Genomic DNA, 20,385 nt, shown 5'->3' with positions numbered 1-20,385 from the left:
AAGGGAGGGGAGAGGGTATCGGGGTAGAAGGGTGGTGGAATGAGACAGACATTACCCTATATACATGTATGATTACACTACCAGTGTGATTCTACATCATGTACAACCAGAATGAGAAGTTATACTCCATTTACGTATGATGTCAAAGTGCATTGTCATGTATAACTAATTAGAATAAAAAAGGATTTTAGCACTTATCACATAAAAAAGTAACCATGTGTTTTGCTTCACTACATAGTAACCATTTCACTATCTGTATGTATCCCATAACATTAATGTTGGAAATGGAAAATATGTACAATAAAAAAGACCCTATCCAGGATTTGTATATAGTTGTATTGCCAAACCTTGGGTACACTGTACGGTTTTTTTGCTGAAACTTTTGAGGCATCAGTATCTTCTGTAGTTCTGAACTTGCTCCCCCCACTCCCCTACCACTGTTTTCAGTACCTTCACTTCAGCAAGCCTTGTTGACTGTAAATCATAAATTTGAGTACTGAGCTCCATTTATTAGACTTCTCTCCATGTGCAGTCATCTCAAAAGTTGTACCCAACAAGTACATTAAATGAAAATAATGACATTTAAATCACATATCAAGTTTTCTAAAGATAACATTCACATCTAATTCCATTCTGTGAAATGTATTATTCTAGCACAAAGTGCTAAAATCAATGCACAACTACAATTAACTATTTAAGCCCCCAAATCAATATATTTGCTTTCTCCTCTTTTCTTCCAATAGATGTCATATCTAGGCATTTTTGAAAATGGATATGTTTCAGAGTATTGCTTTGTGTTAATCATACCTTGAATCAACTTCAAGTTATCACACACGGTTATAACTTAAATACATTGGAATAGTCCTATGCTTATTAGGAATCTTTCTGTGGTTCATATTGAAATATGTTCAATCGCTTGGAAGTAAAGTACGTGGCGCTAAATGATTTTTAAAAACCCCAAGAAAAAAGTGACCACCTTTTCAGGTCGACACTTAAAAATCATAGTTTGAACATGCTGAATCACATTCCTGCCTTAAATTAGACTGGTAACAGATCTAGAATTTAGAAAATTATGCTAAATATTTACACAGATTATTCTTTTTGCTCATTTTCTTCCCACATAACTTATTGAAGTGTCAATCTTAGGATAGGAACAACTCGGTAGACAGCACTGACTAAAAAGCAGCGAGGCTGAGGCAGGAGGATCTCGAGTTCAAAGCCAGCTTCAGCAACTTAGCAAGGGCCTAAGCAACTCAGTGAGATCCTGTCTCTAAATAAAATGCAAAACTGGCCTGGAGATGTGGCTCAGTGGTAAGTACCCCTGGGTTCAATCCCCAGTACCAAAAATAAATAAATAAATAAAAATAAAAAAGTAAGCCCATGTTGGGGGAGCCTGGGGATAGAAGAGAGGAGTTTGTAGCAAGAGACTCAGTACAGATTTATGTCTTAAAAATCTCCCTCTGCTTGCTAGGGAGAGAATTGAGGAATAGATTGGAGGGGGCAAGAGAAGGAGTGGAGCCAGGCACGGTTCTGCAAGGCTCTGGAGGCTGAGACAGGAGGATCCTGAGTTCAAAGCCAGTCTCAGCCACTTAGCAAGGCCTTACACAACATAGGGAGACCCTGTGTCAAAAATTAAAAAATAAAAAGGGCTGGGGATGTGGTTCAGTGGTTAGGCGCTCCCGGGCTCAATCCCCGGTACAAAACAAATAAACAAATGAAAAATCATCCAGGAAGTTCCCTTTATTTCTGCTAATTCATTTTATGCATCTTCACCCAGATGATTCACCAACTGCTTTAAACCCAATTTGGGGTCTTAATGCGCCTAAATATAGGTATCCTTTCCATTCTAATACAAAAATCTAGGAAAACACTACTCCGAAAATGCTTCTGCCAAAGACTAACTTAAAGCACACTATGCCACATATCCTGGTTTGTTCAGTACCATTTTGTGGCTGCTGCCCAGCCCAATTATTAGTAGTGTCCCCTTTTAATCTCAAAAGAGTCCTGTTACTATAAAAGATATGGTCAACTTAATTACCAATATTAATCACTGTTATCAAGATAAAAGACACCATCTTTTTAAAGAAATACTCAAAATGAAAAGTTTCTTCCAAATGTCACTATTGAGTAAACACTAAGTAACTCCTATTTCTCTACAGTGGGAAGGACATTAGCACTTGCCCTGGAATCAGACTGCAAAACAGAATCCAGGCTTCACCACTTAAAAATTGTGAACCTTGTATAAGTTACAAGGTTCTCTTTATCCCAATTTACTTACCTGTAAAGATGGGGATTAAACAGTATTTAACCCAGTCATTGTAAGGATTAAACAGAGGAAAAGTACTAAGCCAAGGGCTTAGCCCAAGTTCTCATTCTCATTTTCCTGTCAAAAGTATGCCTTAAGCTCAAAAGTTAAACATCACATGGGTTGCTTCTAGATACACACACACACACACACACACACGTAATTATTACTGTGTGAAGCATTCTAGTGTAATGCAGCACAATATTTAAGATTGGTTACCTGTTTACTATGTACCAAAGACCAACCTAATTTCATACCTAGAGCTCCTGGGAAGACCAAACTGACCCATGTCTCTCAAACTCCATCTCTTCCCATCTTGGCAATCAGGTTGTCAACTCTATTGATGGAGTTCTGACAAATGTCACTAACACACTTATGACAACCCAAAGCAATCTTTTTAATCCTCATCTTTGCAGCATGGTGTGGTTATTTTTTTTGAAAATCTCTAGCCTATTTAACACTACTCCTGGCTAGCTTCTTTTTTTCTTCTCCTTTGCAGTGCAGTCCATCTGCCCTTTATGCACTGATGTTCCATACTGGGTATTAGGTCCACCTCTCTCCTTTATGATCTTATTTCTAAACTTTTTTAAAGTTGTTGATGGTTCTCTATTTTGTTCATTTATTTATATGTGGTGCTGAGAATTGAACCCAGTGCCTCACACATGCTAGGCAAGCGCTGTACCACTGAGCCACAATCCCAGCCCATTCCTATATGATCTTATTGGCTAAAGCTTCACCTCAACCAACAGCCAGATATATGATTCTAATCCAGGAGTCTCCTAATTTCAGACTAACAGATGCAACCACTTCCTTCTTAAATTAGATGGCCAACAGAAGTTCATTACACAGAACTCATGTGTATCTCCTATTCTGGTTAAAAGCACCCTTGCCTACCTGGAAGACATTTAGAGTCTTGTAGACTTGACTTTTGTCTTCCAAATCTGTGCTTTTAATTTCATCTTCACAATATCCAAAGTTCAAGCCCAAATCATCTCTTCCTTGGAGCTGTGTGCTTTAGAAATATCCTGGTAGCAAGGTAGAGGAGAGATGGAATGGCTGAGAGGCAATAAGGTGACTACAATTCAAGGCTCTTTTGCTTAAATTCAGCAGATGGGTTCACAGTAACTAGAGGGTTGAGTCTAAACATCTCTTAATGGCAGAGAGCTTTCCAACCTCAGGTCCTTCCTACCTCTCTGGTTGTCTTTCAGTACTCCTTCAACATCTTAGTCAAGTCAAGCTACTTAAGTTCCGAAATCTTGCCCTGTCAGATGTGATGATGTAACCTATGATCACTCATCCTTGTTACCTCTAGGTTTTGCATGATAAATATACAAGAGTCTCCCGTTTTAGATGTGTGTATGGAGGGTAGAAGGCAGGGATCACATCCTATTCACAAGCAGCAAAACATGTAGACTAAATGAAAATCCACATAACTTTAAAATTCCATACATTTAAATTTAATTCATATTATGTGATCCTAAAATTCAGTTGGCTTAATATTTATTTTAAAGGTCCTAGTTATTAATTTACTTTGGAAAGGTGACTTAGGTTTTACTACCAAGCTAAAAATTTATTGTTTTAACTTAATAGGTCAGGCAAATGAAATTGCTATATTGATGCTAAAGAGTTCCTACTTAACTCATGCTAACGAGAAAAGAATGTGATTTAGTTATCAGTTTCTGAGTCAACATTTGCTTTTTAAAAAATGCACTGTGTGATTAGATCCTTTCTCTGAACGGTGTGTGCTATGATGCAAACTTGTTCCACTATTAAGCCATCTGGATAGAGTATGCCTTAATGGAGTTTACCTATATGGTTAAAAAAAAAAAAAATTATTCCTAAAAACAAACTATCTTAACAAAACCAAAGACAAGACACTGTTGTAAGATAAATCAGAACAGGTGAAGAAACATTTAGGTACAGCTTTAGCATTCTTCTGATATTTGAAGTTGGCTTGTAATTTTTGTTTGCAAAAATGTTCATCTTGAGTTCTTTTATTCTGTATGACTTTTGGATAGGAGATTTTAAAAGAAAACCAATTAAAAATATCTGTGGTTAAACATCGTCAGCAGCACTTAGAGAAGCACTCTTACTCCCTAACTAAAATAGATTTAGAATTGCCTGAAATTATAAATAAAGGATGACAGCTGCTAAAAGGTATTTAATATATACCAAATTATTAACTAAATTGAATAAAACATCTTCAGACTTTCAGCCTTCAAAATGTTTCTAAGAGGACAATATACTCTAAAACTGTCTGAAAGGGTACTTGATTAATGCAATCAGCACAGCATTTGTTGAGATAGGACAATAAATTCTTAGTCGTGTGTGTGTGTGTGTGTGTGTACACATATGTAGGTGTGTTTGTGTAAAAACATAAGCACTCCCTATGCTTCTTCAATAATACTTCTGGAGAATTTATAAAACTATATTATAAAAACGGAGATTATTTGCCAAATGCTTCAGAAAATGGAGATACAAATGAAAGTGCATTAAAAAATGAAAATACCAATATTAATCACTGTTAATTAGCAGTGATTTGTGAATGCTAATATAGCTTGCTGTATTTTATTAGTGATATGGAATTTGCAGCCCCCTTCCCATCATGTCATACAAACAGGAAAGCATGAGATTTTAAATTTTCCTAACTTTAAAAAATAAGTCTCTTAATTTATTTGTGTTCTAAAATAGACCCTTTATCTTGGAATCCCTTTTTCCATATAAAATGCTACTAAGTGACATATAGGATTTGTCAAGCCAATATAACATTCCCTTTAAAATCTTAAGTTCACTATTTGTTTTCTACTATTATACTGTATTTCGGCAGCAATTGTTTATTGGTCTGTCATTGCAGTAATTGCAACTTCACAATAAACCAGTCTGACATTTTAGGTCTTGAAGATACATACCATATATATTTCTTTAAAAATAATCATACTTTTGTAAGCAATACTTTACAGTAGACACCTCAAAAATCTACCATAGATGTGAAACTTAAACGAGAAAAATTTAAGTTCTAAAACTTTATACATATATATCCAGATTTCTATATATATTATATATACATACATAAGTATATATAAAATATATATAATCAGATTTGAAAAATGAACAAAAACTGGGCACTGTACATAAATTCTTTTTAAAACTCAAACAATAGAAAACTCTTTAAACATTAAACAATTTTAATAAAAGTTTCTGTACAATGCTAAGCAGTTTTATTTACACATAGAAAATGTAATAGGAGTAGTGTTTGAAATTACAGAACTCCTTAAAATTTCAATGGCAGGTAAATCTGGAAAAAATAACAGCATTCCATTCACAAATATTTTCAAGCAATAAATATGTATTTATAAATAGTGTAAATTTACATCAAGATTAGAAACAAAAATCACAAATCTGAAGTTTATTCCTTAGTCTATGTGCAATCCATTATCTTTGTGACTTGGCTGTTAATTTTTTTAATGTTTTATTTAGGAACCAAAAGTATAACCATTATGGTTTCAAAACAAGACAGAAAAACATAAAAGCAGTAAAAAAGTTTCTTACCTAACTTTTCACATTAAAAAAAAAGTTGACCAAAGAAAGACTTAAAATTGCTAACTACCTTACAAAGAAATGACCAGCTAGGCTAGTATTTTTTTTCCAAGGAAAATTGTGAAGGGGGAAAAGATAGATGAAAACAAATTCATCAGCCCAGAAATAGAGAAATATAAAAGAGGTTGTCTTCAAGTCAGTAGTCTGTATGATGTTGCCAGTTTTGTCAGATATATACAAAACATGGAAATTATTATTTATTTATTTCTCTGAAGTTCAGCTGATTAGCTTTGTGAGAGTCCTGGAGTAGGAGCAGTACTCTCCCCGTCCAGCTGGTTGACACTCCGCACTTGGAAGGTTGCATAGACACAGTTTTCAGCCAGCAGCCTTACGAAATAGCTACAAAAACCAGTGGTGCAGAACTGGGTTACTTCCTGAATAGCAGAAAAGGTCTCATGTTTAAAGTCCATGGAATAATATCAAGATGAGGCGGATGGTAATGGAGGAGCCTGAAAATGAAAGTAAAGTACGTTATTTTGATATACAAATTGTTAATATTGTTCTCTAGTTTATGGCTATAAACAATCTGTTTATGAAGTTAGGGAACATAAAGCATGAAAGTTCAATAGCCTGCTATACAACATAAAAGTAAAACCTTCTTTCCCACCTGGCCACCTTTCCTAAGAATCTAAGACCACTTCCCTATTCAATGTACCTGCAACTTTCCATACTTTATTTAGAAAAATAATTTAACAAATCAATTACAATGTCATTAGTTACTGTCTTCAGGATATTACCTCTCAATAGGTAATACATACTTTGCTCAATATATTCCAGATAATTTTCTTCTTCTTCAAGAAATCTTGAAGAATACTCAAGTGAAAATATCAGGAGCTAAATTTCAGAAAGTCATTTTCTCATCACATATGTATGAGAGAAAAGTATTGGAGAAAATAAATAATTCATAAATTGTCTGTTTCTATTCATAAAGTTATTGATCTGCTAGAGTAAAATGCTTCCCCCTAAGCATCTGTTGTTTGAAATTAAAAACTATGCAATTTACAAGTACACTTGAATTTCATAAGGTTATATGACATACCATGAAGTTAAACTCCATCAAATATTCCCATGAGGTTAATATTTCTGCCAAATACAAAACTTTATAAAGAAATACAAGTAACTCTAAAAGCAGAAGTAAAAGCACACAATGATCATTTTGTTGGCACTAATAACCTATGTATATATTCTAATAACTGAGATCAAATGATAGAAAAGATATGAAAGTGTTATAAAAGCACACAAAGATTTTAAAATAGAATTGTTGTAATATTATTGAGGTTGGTCTAACCCAGGAAGAAAAATGAAAATGATATATGCCAATTTCATACAAATAAATAGTTGGAAGTGAAAGAGAAGGGGTTGATATGAATTACACCCTCATGTATTATCTGCTGAGCCAAAGGAAAATTTAAATATTTTATTACCTCCAATTTATCAGGTGGCAGAGCAAACACTGCTGCCTCAACCCAGCTAACTATGTACTCACATGTTGTTTTCACTTACTAATGTAAATTGGTCATAGACTTGCATCAGGTCCTCCATTTTGTACTGTTCTAGCACCACAAAATTTTCCAGGTTTCCACTTGTTTTTCGTGCACAATCTTGGCAATGTACTATGTAGGTCTTTCGAGAATTGCTCTCGTTAGTGACAAAAAGCAAATCAAAAACCTCCACCTGTTTTACAAAAAAGAAAAATGCATTAAATAGAGATGGTGGTATTTATTGTACTGTTTTGGTATAAACATGGAACTTTACCCTAAGGGAACTTTTATCTCTGGTTAAGATAGGGTACTAAAGAAAAACATGTCTATGTTTGAGAATCTTTATGTTCCATCAAACCCCAATACATGGTGGTAATGCATTTTTAGGGGAGTGACCTGAGAAAATGACATACTCATGATAACTTCTGGCAAAGCTTAATTCAAAACTTTGGCAAAGGTCAGCTTATTTTTGTTTTAAATCTAAAATATTAGTATACGATCAGATGCACATAATCATTATTTTCCTTTTACTTCTCTATGATAGTACTCATTACATGATATTGTGTATGGATGCCTGTCTTCCCCCACAGACTGAAATACAAAGACTGTTTTATTCATTTTTGCATTGCTAGAGAATGTCATAGTGTCTAGTACTTAGCCAAACCTCAAAATATGCTTGGTGAATGAATATAATCTGATTATTTTACAGATAAGGAAACTGACAGGCAAATGACAGTGATTATTCAGTTATAAGCCTTATGTTAAGGGACATGAAGTATAAACAAAAAGTATACTCATTGAGCATGGAACGATTTTAGAAATAATACCTCTATCTTATACAGAAAGACTGAGTTGCTAAATTTGAGGAGTCATTCTCAAATACTGGAAAGCTTATACATTCATTTTCTCTTAATGACTTACTTTGGACTTTATACAACATTAAATCATTTCAAAGAGAGGTCAACAACAGAAATTGAAAATTATCTGGCTTATTGCTGAATTTCTTCAGTAACAGAAAACTCACACAATCTAATTCTTAAAATCCCAGAGTGCACCATGTTTCCATTACTATCAAGGGGCAATAATAGGAACCTGAGCTACAAAGTCTGTAGGCATTCTTCAACTTGTCACTTACTTCTGCCATTTAATGACTACTTATTTTTATCTTCTAAATATTTTTTTATTTTTTCCCCTTCTTTAATATTCCTACTGCCAAGTTCTGGTCTAGGCCTTAATGTGACAACTCTTACTTAAGACCTCCAACAGCTTACTATTTCTGTCTTGTCCAAAATACACATCTTATTACTTGCTTCCTCAAAATTGTTGAAGGCTTCCGTAACTTAGACTAAATATCAAATTCCTTATAAGTGTTCAAGATGTACTGCAAGTCACATACCACCTAGACTTAAGTAGAATTTGCAGTGTGTGTTACAGTCACATTGGACTGTGTTCACTCTTCAAAAACCATTCTAATTTCCTAGTCCTATATTTCCTATACCCCATGAGAGTCTACCTAATTCACATCATTTTTTAGCCCAATAAAATCATACTCATCCTTCAAGGAAGAACTCAAATGCTAATACTTTTGTGAGCTCCTAGGCCAATACCAGAAAGGAAAATTAGATCATTTATTTCCCCACAGTATTTTCATAACAGCAAGCCCAACTTCACATTTATCGTAGTCTCCTATAAATTAAAATCAACTGTTTATAATTCATATTCTCCAAGTAGAATTTAAGTTTCTTCACATCAGGCACTACATCTTCTTTGTTCCTGCTCCTCTAGAAAGCCTTGGCCACAGGAGAAGATTGACAAATGTATTATAAATTGTACCAGGGAGGACTGAACATTGATCTGCATGGAGATATACCAAATTACATGCAGTTTACCGGCATCTGTGTACATATGTTCCCAGTCTAAAATCTCAGACTAAAACTTCTTCCTTATTATCATGTAAAACATCTATTAGATGAATGACTCTGTGGTAGATACTTTTAAGGCCAATTAACAATAAAATATTACATCATCAGATTAAGTTTTAATATAAGAAACCTAATAAAAAAAATAACAAAATTAAACACAATGTTAATTACAGTAATATACATTACATGAAAGTGTGTGTACATATATACACACACCCTCTGAGGAGAAACCAAGAGTGGAGAGGCAAGAGGGTTTACGAAACAACTGTGGAGATAAACAATTACTTACCTCACAAATGCTACAGTAATGAGCTGGTTCTTCTTTTGTCCGCCCATGCCATATAATCTCTTTTCCTGCAGCAATGAGAGCTTCCCTCAATGTCTGACACTGCTTCAGAGTTCTCAGAAGACAATACCTATTATAGGGGAAAAATTATTTGTGACCAGCAACTGAATATCAAATAATTTTAGCATGGAAGATATAGAAATAATGTCAAGAGACTTGGTTCTAATATCTATGACTTCATAATTTTTCTTTTGTCAATTTCTCAGATTTGAAAAATAAGGCAATGCTCAGCAAGTCTGATGATAACATTATATCATTTAGAGTTGAGAATAATTGATACCTGAATATCAAAATATAAAGACAATTCAAAAAAAAAACCTGACCCCGCCACCCCCTGCTTAAATTTGAGTGGCTAATTATGGCTCTCATTTGGGCAAGTTAGTTAACCTCTCTGGGAGTCAGTATCTACATCCTTGAAATAAGGGGTCTTAATTCCAGATATGAACTACTATGATTCTAAGTAAGGCAGTAAGACACATTACTTTTATCAACAAGACCTAGACACTCATTAAAATCATCTGTGTACTTTTGAAAGTATTGATCCATAAACAGAAAATAATTTATGGACTCAATCACTAGAGTACTAAAATACTAGAGTACTCAATAATTATAGTACTAAAGAAGAAAAAAACCTATTTGTTTCTTCATTTTAATTTGCAGATAATATAGTGGAATTCATTTATACTAATACAATTGAACTTTTCTAATAATTTAAACCTTTTTTAAACTGAAATGTGATGCTAAAGACATTTTTAATTCTCAGTTTGTGCTAATTTTTCTACAGTTTGCAATACTTGGAATATTCTGCTATATTATCTAACTCTCCTGTGGATCTTAGTGTTCAGGTTCTCCATTTGAACAGGGAAGTTGGACTAGAAGATCTCTAAGGCATTTTTCAGCTCTAAAATTCAGAGATAAAAATACCCTAAAGAAAAGGAAATGAGTTTAGCAACTGAATATTGTCTTCAGAGCAAGGTCTTGTCTATTTTATTCATGTTTTTTCTACTTACTTATTTACTGCCTAGGACAGTGCCTGGCATATAGCAGTTGTGTAATAAGTAAACATTTGCTTTCTAAATATTTCCTTTCTATTTTGTAAGTTACTAGGCTGAAATGTTGTTATCTGTCAGAACCCATGTATATTAAAACCTCTCAGGATGACAGTGGTTAAAATATATGAAAAACATTAACAACATACAATAATCAACTTTACACTTGCAGGCCAATTCCTTAAGTTATCACTCCTTAAGGAATCCACTTTGAGTTTGGCTTCAGCAATTCTTGCATGTTTAACTTACTTAAAAACAAAAATATGCTTTAGACTATGGTTGCATGTCAAACTTAGAACTGTTACCTGAGTGTGCATGCACATGCACACGCTCACATGCATATGTGGGTATAGGGTGCTGGGAAAGGTAGCTGGTAAAACCTCAGATCATGGCAAAAGACAGACAATATAACTGGATCCATGCCTCCAGCTCTTGAAAGGCTTCTTTTTCCCTCCCCATGTCCCATACAATTCACCTCTGAAAGTACAGATCTTACTGAACAAATTTTCCAAGCAGGGGTTCAAAACATTATTTTTATATTACAGGAAAATAATGCCTAAAACTCTGCAGATACCTTTGGGAGATTTTCAAACTCAATTGTGCTCCCACACTGGCAAACAAAATTAATAAAACAATAACAAAAATAATAATAAGTAAGAACCAGACGGGAGGCATATATTCAGTATTTTGTGTACATTATGCCAACCAGGGCCCTTAAGTGCCCTGTGGAAAAGGATTATTTCCACCTCACAAATGGGAAGTAAGGGTTCAGAGGAGCTAAATTTGTATGATATATCATAAAGCTACAGGAGGGGACTGAGTTTGGGGTTTTTAAAAGCAGAAAGTCTCAAGGTTTCCCTCACTATCTCAGGGTGTATTCTCTTCTTTTGGGTATTTTTTCACATTCCATTCTCTGTCACTCCTTGCTCTTGTGAAGATAAAATTCTTGTGCTCAGTCAGCAATTTTTTCAAAACAGTCTTGGCTCTGGAGTATTATTCTACTCTTTACTCAGTGAATGGAACTTTCATCTCCAAAATTACTGACTACTTTGAGACTAAAGTTTATAGTTTTGTAGTTTCATCTAGAAAAAGGGAAGATAATAATTTTAGTACAAAATAACAAAGGAATGAACCCAAGATTGCTAAGAATAAATAACCAAAAGTAGTCTACTTCTGAAATCATAGGTCACAATTTTTGTGTCATGCTAGAATCTTAGAAAACAATTGTTTTCTGATAATGAATAACAAAAACTGTGGTTTCTCCTGACCCTTGTATTTTTCAAAATCTTTTGTTCAGTAGTTGAAAAAGAATTTAGAAGGAAAGAGACAGAGACTACAGCAATAAGCAGGTCTAAGATGTGATTCAAACAAAGGGCAGGGAAAAATAACCAGGAAGAGAATAGATTAAGGGAAAAGGATCCTTGGGAAGGTATAGATATAATATTCAAGACCTGATTTAACCATAACTAGTTCTGCTTTAATTAACCCCAGACTTGGATTTTTATATAAAGAGAACACTGAAGAGCTTTACAAAAAATTAAAAGCTCAACTAAATCAAGGTTCTCTTCCTCTTAATTTTAGTATTACTTAATTTTTAAAAATTTACCTTATACCAATTAAGAATTCAATTTGCTAAAAACAAAATAATAAATTACTAGAAAAAAAGGTAAAACACTAAATGTAGAAGATGGTAAGTTCTATTTTGCATGAATGCATTTTAGGAACAGGGTCAGAAATTACTTCTGCGGCCAGAGAAACAGAATTCTTTGACTTTTAAGGATGACCAGTGAGTGGTTTCAGGATCGAAGCCTTGTTTTTGAAAAAACTACACAAAAAGGCAGAGGATAAAGACAGCTCTGGCACAGAAGAAAACCACAAGGGAAGAGACTGGCTGAGGGTTTGGCATATTTGAGGTTATACAGTAGAAACTAATCCAACCAAAAATTGATCTGCAAAGATGAAGCTTAAAGAGGGTTGGAATTTGAGAGAACAACGTCAACAGAATGAAAATGCACAATATATTCATAAATCAACACATCAGACAAACCATAAACAGACCTAGGAAGTCATTTATACTAAAAGGAGGAAGAGATCACCTTCGGGTTAGGGGAGGTAGAAATCTTGGAATCTTTCACACAGATGTTGAAATTTCTGATTTGAATATATCAACTTAAGTATGAGCACAAAAAAGAAAATGGGGGAAGGCACATTTTGTGCAGAAGGCATACCATGAGAAGGTAGTATGGGAATTATTTAGGGAACGATTATTCTTACAAATTATTTTTTCCTGGGGAGGATAAGAATAGGAATGAAGCTATTAATGATGTTATGTCAAAGTTAAGACAACACTGGTGATTATACTGACATTCTGGGGGCAACTTGACTAAGTTCCCAAAGTTCACAAGTATCAGTGTAGAGACAGAGGAAATATGGGTTAACTTGATATGGCACTTTTCAATTCTTTATGGTAACAAACTCAGTCATTAAGTAGGTGACAAATGAGATGACTTGTACTGCCCAGTCTCTCTTACTGAAAGAGTCCTGCAAGGAAAAGTAAGCCAACACGTGAGCCCTCAAAACTCCCTTGCTACCTGTCACTCCAGGGTTGTGTTCTCCTATGACAACAGAAGGTGTCTTAATGTCAATAAGGCACCTAACATTTTTATTTAAACCAACCACATGGCTGAAAATCAAGGTCTCAGTCAATGATAAAATGAATACCTTAAAAACTTTAAACTCCTGAATGGAAAAACAAGCATAAGAGCAAATATATGTTAACCATGAAAAGGCAGAGTTTTAGATTTTGTTTGGTCAATGTTATAAAAAACCCACTGCATATCAAACCCAATGGAATATTAGAAGAGCACCAGAGACTATAGCACTAAAATCTATGCTAACTATGGACTGGTCTTAGTGGCTTTACCATTATTTCTGCATAGTGCTAGGAGAAATTCTGCTTAGACGTTAGGCCAAGCTGGCTGTGACCAAACAGTTACAGAATACCTCATTTATCCATTTAAAAATGGGCATCAAAGGGAAAAGGGAAGTTAAGTTTAATTTTTAAAAAAAAAATCCTGTACTAATGATGAAGTTTCTATTTTGTAGATAAGGTAACAACCAATAATATGTGTGAAATAAAAAATTCTAAAAATCATAATTCTAAAAGAGATCTCATCTAGTCCAGGGTGTACCTAACTTGCCTGATCTTAAGATTCACTAGGTCACCATAAAAAATAACAAAATTGAATACAGTGTTTAAAATTTCTATTTTCTAATACATACTAATACTTTCAACCTTCACAGATAACTGAATTTCTATCACCAAGACCCTAAGAGACCACAGAAAGACAGCTATGGAATGGGCAAGAGCAATTTCTAGACCTAGACTGCCTGGGTTCAAATTCCAGCTTCTTAATCTCTGTGCCTTCTTAATCTCACATGCTTCTTAATCTCTGTGCCTCAGTTTCCTCAATTGTTAGATGGGGACACTTAAGAGTGCTGTTATGAGGATTATGTATGTTCCATAAAATGCTTAAACTGGTGCATGGCAATTAGTATTCCATAAACATTAAGTAACATTATTTTTGGTACAGGGGATTCAACCCAGGGGCGCTTTACCACTGAGCCATATCCCTAGCCCATTTTTGTTTTATTCTTTTAATTTTTAATTTTGAGACAGGGTCTCACTAAGTTGCTGAGGCTGGCCTCAAACTTGCAATCCTCCTGCCTCGGCCTCCTGAGCCACTGGGATTACAGGTGTGCACCACCACATCCAGCTAACTAATGTTATCATGTCAAATTTTTTAATCAAGTTAAAATAATTATATAATTACTAAATTGAAGTTTTCAGGTAAAGGGAGATGGAAAACTCAAGCTTTCATACAGAAGTTCAAATTTCTGATTCTGAATATACTAATTTTTTAACATGAGAAAATTGTAATAAGTGTCAAATTAAAATGCAATATTAATACACTGAAAAGAAAACAAAAAAGATTTTTTTAAAAGGTGTTTAGACTAGATTTCTTTAGAGTTTCTCAATCTGAGTACTGGACAGTTCTTTGTTGTGGGGAGCTGGCCTGTGCACTATAGGATGTTTAGCAGCATCCCTACTCCCTACCCCGAAATGTTAGTAGCAGCCCTCCCACCCAAGTGATGGCATTAATGTATGTCCCCAATAGAAGGCATAGCTGCCTGCATTTTAGAACACTGTACTAGGTCCATGAATAACTTTCTTTCAAAAAAAAAAAAAACAAAAACAAAAAATACTGGTGACTGACTGGAGTTTCTATAATTAATTATTAACTATAACAATAGCTACCATTTACTAAGTGCTGACACAATGCAAGCTCCACTAAAGCTACATTAGAAAGATACTATTATATTCATTTTTCAGAAGAGGAAACTAAGACTAATAGACTTAGCAACTTGCCCAGTCCCACAACCAGTAAATACAGAAGCCAAGATATGAAGGCAGAGCAGACTCCAGACAACTAAAGTGTCCTACCCCTCCTGTAATATTTTATTGGGATATTAAACAGCACAGAATCTAAGACTGGGGGGGGGGGCAAATAATAAACACATAGTGATCACACATACACAGAAGACAAGAACAAAGTATGTGAGACATCAGTATTATGTATGTAAAAGGTGGTACATTTAAAAATGGAATATAAAAGCAGTGCTTTATATCATAGTAAAAAAAATGACAAAATGATAAGACAAGAAATGAAGTTCATGGGGGAGTGGTTTAAAACAGACTTGGTATTGTTGAAATTTTAGAGAATTTATTTTCAACTACTGGCTTATATGTTATTAGTAATTTTAGAACATATTATTTGGCAGATTACAGGGAGGTAGATGAAAATATGTATTCTGAAAATTAACTTTCCATTCTTTTTTACTATCTGATATACTCCTCCTCAGCCTGTCTTCCTCATATTGAACTTTTCAGAAGAAAACACATTCCTTGGTATTCTATTTTTGATATATTTACTGAACTACTTAACCATTGGGACTTAGGTCTTAGCCTCTTAGGAGGCTGAAGAAAACAGCCTCCCAAGGTACTGGCAACACATTACCATTATATTAACTTGCTAACAGTCCACCATGATTACGAAAATGCATACCATATTTCTTGGCGTTGGCTTTCTCTACCATTGAGATTAAACCATTCAACTATACCTCAAAGACTATTTATTCTGAAAGTCTGTTATTCATAGGGAAATCCCATCAGTTCTAATACTTTTCAGAGTTCATCTGCTATACTAACATTTCGATCCTTTCAAGGATCTTGTTAAAAGGAATATTTCAATGGTAAAACATAAGGAATGTATGAACCTTATGAAAGTGAAACAAAGAATCTTAGCACTACACAGGGAGAAAATGCAGACTAATTTAATATGTCTCAAATATCTGAAAATGTAATCATGAATTTGAAAAGAGTAAATGTTTCCTTTAACTCTTCATCATTAATTTTTAAAATTAAAAACACAGGACAGACTGTATGATTTGATGAAAATGGATAAAAAGTAATGTTAATTTCCCCATCCCTAATTTTAAGTTTTTTAAAGTACTTATTTAGTACCACTTAGTTTATTCAGGACCCACGAATGAAAATATCTATGACAGTTTATACTGGAGTGGAGAAAGAGTTGGCCAAAAGAAAACAGGTCATCAATAGTTCTTTGTCAAATATATTTGATCCAAATAAAATTATAAGAAAACAAATCCAGAATGTAGAACTCTGTGTAACACAAAAGGCTTGCCATCTGCAAAAAAAAAAGTCATGATTATAGATTTAAAAGAGACTAATGAAAATGCCAAGATTATATACAGAATTTAATGTAAAACTTCATTCAGTCTGGATTAAGGTGGTGTGGTGTGGTGTGGTGAGCAAGAGCTGAGAAGACATTTTTACATAGTTAGGGAAATGTATTTTTCCCCCCTTTTCTGTTGAGGAATCTAAAAGTGGACTATGTATTAGCTGACTGCATTTCATATTTCTGAGCTATGGTATATGGTATGTTGCTTATGTGAGAGAATATCCTTATTCTTTTTGGCAGCAGCAACAGGGTGGCAGGTGGGGTTACTGAATTGAACCCAGGAGTAGTTCTTTACTACTGAACTACATCTGCAGTCCTTTTTATTTTGAGATGGTCCTTCTAAGTTGCTGAGCCTGGCCTCGAACTTGTAATCCTCCTGTCTAAGCTTCCGTAGTAACTGGGATTACAGGCATGTGCCACCATACCCAGCTAAGAATATGCTTATTCTTAAGAGATGAATAAGTATTTGGAGTGACGTGTCATAATGTCTACAAATTACTTTTTCATATGGCTCAGCCAAAACAGTATACATACATGCGTGTGTACGTAGAGATTGCTAAGTAAATGTGGCAACAACTTATCTGATGAACCCAGTTCAGGTTATATAGGTATTCACTGTACTATTCTTACCAACTTTATTTGTAGATTTAAAAGTTTTCAAAATAAAAGCTGGAGGAAAAAATATAAACAAGTCAGGGAGCAGCAATATGTATTTTAAAGGTGATGAAGATATCTTAACACGGAAAAACTGTTACAGTTCAATGAATTAAAGGAAGTAACTGGTAGCTTTAACTTTTAAGTTTTTATTTCTTTGCATGGGTACTATTCCACTTTAAAAACAGCTAATGATCCAGAACACTCAACAGCTAACACCTGAGTGGTAACTGCCTATTATAGTCTGTTGAAAGCTACAAATGCATATCTCTGACTCCTATTCCAGCATAACTTTGTATCCATCTGGTCGTTTAAATAGAAATTTTGACTTAAACCTTCATAAGAATTCAAATTCTGCATATCTAAGGCCAGTCAAGTTGGTAATCATCATTCCCTTTAGCTGATCCATTTCCTCTTGTCTTCCCTTTACTCCCAATTTCATTAATAAGCATAAATGTCCCAATGCATGGCCCAAACCAAAGTCCGGCAATAAAGATTTCTCATCACCACCAATTGCCAAGTGCAATTTGTTTTACCTCTAACTTTTGACTCTCCCCTGGTCTAAACTGTAGCAATTACCTTCTAATTCATGCCTCTAAATCTTCTGCCTTCCATTTAATACTTCATCTTGCTGTCAAGTGATTTAGCATGCAAATTTGATTATTAAAAATTCTAAAGGCTTCTCATTAGTACCTGCTGCCAATGTGAAGTCTATCTAAATTTTTTAGCAGCAAAAGTTTAAATATGTCCCTTCAAGTAATATGAAAGTTTAAACCTGAGAAAGACACTTAGAAGTCTGAAATAAAGGAGAAACTAAGCTCATTTATAGTATATGAGGTATACAGAGAAAAGTTTATGTTCACTGAAACAATAAAATGAAATCAAAGTTATACACTGAGTTCCCACTAAAATTTTCCTAAGGAATCAGGCTATAAACTTTCCAAGTTACGTTCATTGCATTATGACATGAAAGAAAAAAATCAAGATAATGAATATTCTTTAGACTCATGACAATATAGTAAGTATTTGGAAAACTGTGAAGCAGAGTACAGAGATTAGTGTATTTTAGTAAAGTGGCTAGGTTGTAAAAATTGGAAGAGATTTACTAAATGACTTACTTAGATAAAGGACTTCATGGAATTTTAAGACCCTACTTGAACTTGAAAGTATGAAGAAAAAACTGAGTTATGCTGACTTGTTAAAAGAACAGGTAATTCAGTCTCAAAATGATAATGAGGAATTAGTACATCACAATAGAAGATGCCACCATTTCCCATTATTAAACCACCCCCTACAACTATAGGTTCATAAATTCTTATTATAATCCCACAAATTTTCCACGAATTTTTCATACACTTATTTGGTGTTGAAACTTGACCTGGAGCTATTTATAGGTTTCATGTAGCTCATTAGTAACTATTCATGTTTTACTGAAGAAATATTAATGTGTTTGATTCTAGGATACCACAACCTACCCTGCTGCGAGGGAAAAACATAATAGAAATGCACTATTTTTTTTTAGATTTTTTTTTTTTTTTTTTCCTAAATCTAAAAAATTCTTAATTCCCAAACACATTTGGCCTAAAGGGGTTAGGATAAGAGACTGTGGAGCTGTTGTACTTCTTCGGTGAGGCCTCTCCTGAATCTTACCCTATCGGAAGTGCCTTAATTCTGTGCTGCCCCACTGTTTCTTACCAAAGACACGGGAGGTCAGGAGAGAGAGCAAGGGAAGTGGGTCAAGGAAGAGAATGAGAGCAGGAGAAAGTATGCATTTGCTATTCGTCTAGAGTCAGAGTTCCCTCGAGTCTCACAGAGTGTAAGCAGCTTACCACTGAGTATGATTTTAGTAGTTGAAGACTGGCATGTGTCAAATAACATGACCTTTCTACATAAGTCAACTATTTTGCCTCGTGCTCAACAGAAGAAAGGAGATTCATTCCTTCACTGGAAGAAAACGTGACTGTGTTAACTGAAATATGATAAATATTTATACTCTTATTTTATGGATTTAACTGAGGTATTTTCATGATGGAGCAAGAGTTTGGTCTTAAGCTGACTTTAGGTGCTATTCTTTTTTCCTCTCCCTGCCTCCACATTTTTACCCATCACACAAAATACATTTCTTCCTAGAATGCACAGCTTAAGAAGACATCTATGACTCTATGAGCTGCAAAGACTCCAGTGACTATATCACTGTATTTCTTTCATTCTATTTATATGCCGTAATGTGTTCTAGTATACATATATATATTTACATATACTTATAAATATACATTTATAAATCGTTAGTGCCTAGCCCAGAATCTTGTATTCAGTCGGCAAATATGCATTAAATGAAGGAATGGGAGCAATGTTGGCTGGTGAAAAGTAGTTTTAGCAATGGTTGAATGTATTTTAAAAAGGAAGCTTATAAAGCAACATGTAGGGGTCTGGACTTGTGGTTAACATTTTCAATTGGTCTGATGACAAAAATAAGCTTGCTAATCACATCTCAATGACAATTCAAGCTGGGAGCAGAATTCTTAATAAAATGAGTAATACAATCAAGGTTCAAAGGATTAGTCTTTTTATAGTGCTGGGTAAAATGGTGGACAGATAAGTATGGATGTTCTTTTAAGTTAAAATATGAAAGAAGAAACAAGAAACAACTTTATTACCACTAACTGTAAGTGGAAAACCACCCAAATTTTTTGTGTCCAATTTCAACACGGGACAACTTAACAGAGATAATGTCCCACACTTCATAATATTAAGAGGGATAATATTAACTGGAAGGAGTCCAGAAAAATGGCAAGTTTGAAGAAGGTGGGGTAAGGAATAGAGGTGAATGCTGTTTAAATTACCAAAGATCAGGTAGGAAGAACAATAACGGCAAGAGTCTTTCTCTGGCTCCTTTTTCCCTTACTCTACCACCCAATTTATGAGCAAGTTCTGTGAGCTTTAGCTCTATGATAGTCCCTAGTTTGTCCCTCTCTTCACTTCCACAGGCAAACCTCTGTCCAAGGTGGTCCCTAATGTAACTACCTGGTAGCCTCCAAACCAACCTCACTACTTCTAACCTGGTCCCTTGTAATCCACAAAACAACCAGATCCATTTTCTTTCTTTTCTTTTCTTTTTTGACTCAGCGATTGAACCCAGGGGCACTTAAACATTGGCCCTTTTAAAAATATTTTATTTAGAGACAAGGTCTTGATAAGTTGCTTAGGGT

The 20,385-nt window shown here is 34.5% G+C and overlaps 1 protein-coding gene across 15 annotated transcripts in view; it reads right to left on the bottom strand.

Moving 5' to 3' along the window:
* Window positions 1–5,456: 5,456 nt before the first annotated feature.
* The window catches only part of Kdm6a (lysine demethylase 6A), a 207,337-nt gene continuing 192,408 nt past the window's right edge, over window positions 5,457–20,385 (bottom strand). For 12 of the 15 annotated variants that reach the window (XM_047536328.1, XM_047536330.1, XM_047536332.1 and 9 more), the window contains 3 exons: window positions 9,595–9,721; window positions 7,406–7,576; window positions 5,458–6,351 (listed from right to left, as the gene is read on the bottom strand). In XM_047536328.1, the coding sequence (XP_047392284.1) occupies window positions 6,322–6,351; window positions 7,406–7,576; window positions 9,595–9,721 (328 nt within the window). In that variant the 3' untranslated portion in view covers window positions 5,458–6,321. Of the gene's footprint in view, window positions 6,352–7,388; window positions 7,577–9,594; window positions 9,722–20,385 lie in introns of all 15 variants that reach the window. The other 3 variants (XM_047536340.1, XM_047536342.1, XM_047536341.1) reach the window with 1 other exon arrangement.

The sequence above is a fragment of the Sciurus carolinensis genome, chromosome X (genome assembly GCF_902686445.1).
Source record: "Sciurus carolinensis chromosome X, mSciCar1.2, whole genome shotgun sequence".
NCBI lineage: Eukaryota > Metazoa > Chordata > Mammalia > Rodentia > Sciuridae > Sciurus > Sciurus carolinensis.
This window is presented reverse-complemented; position numbering and strand designations above follow the sequence as displayed.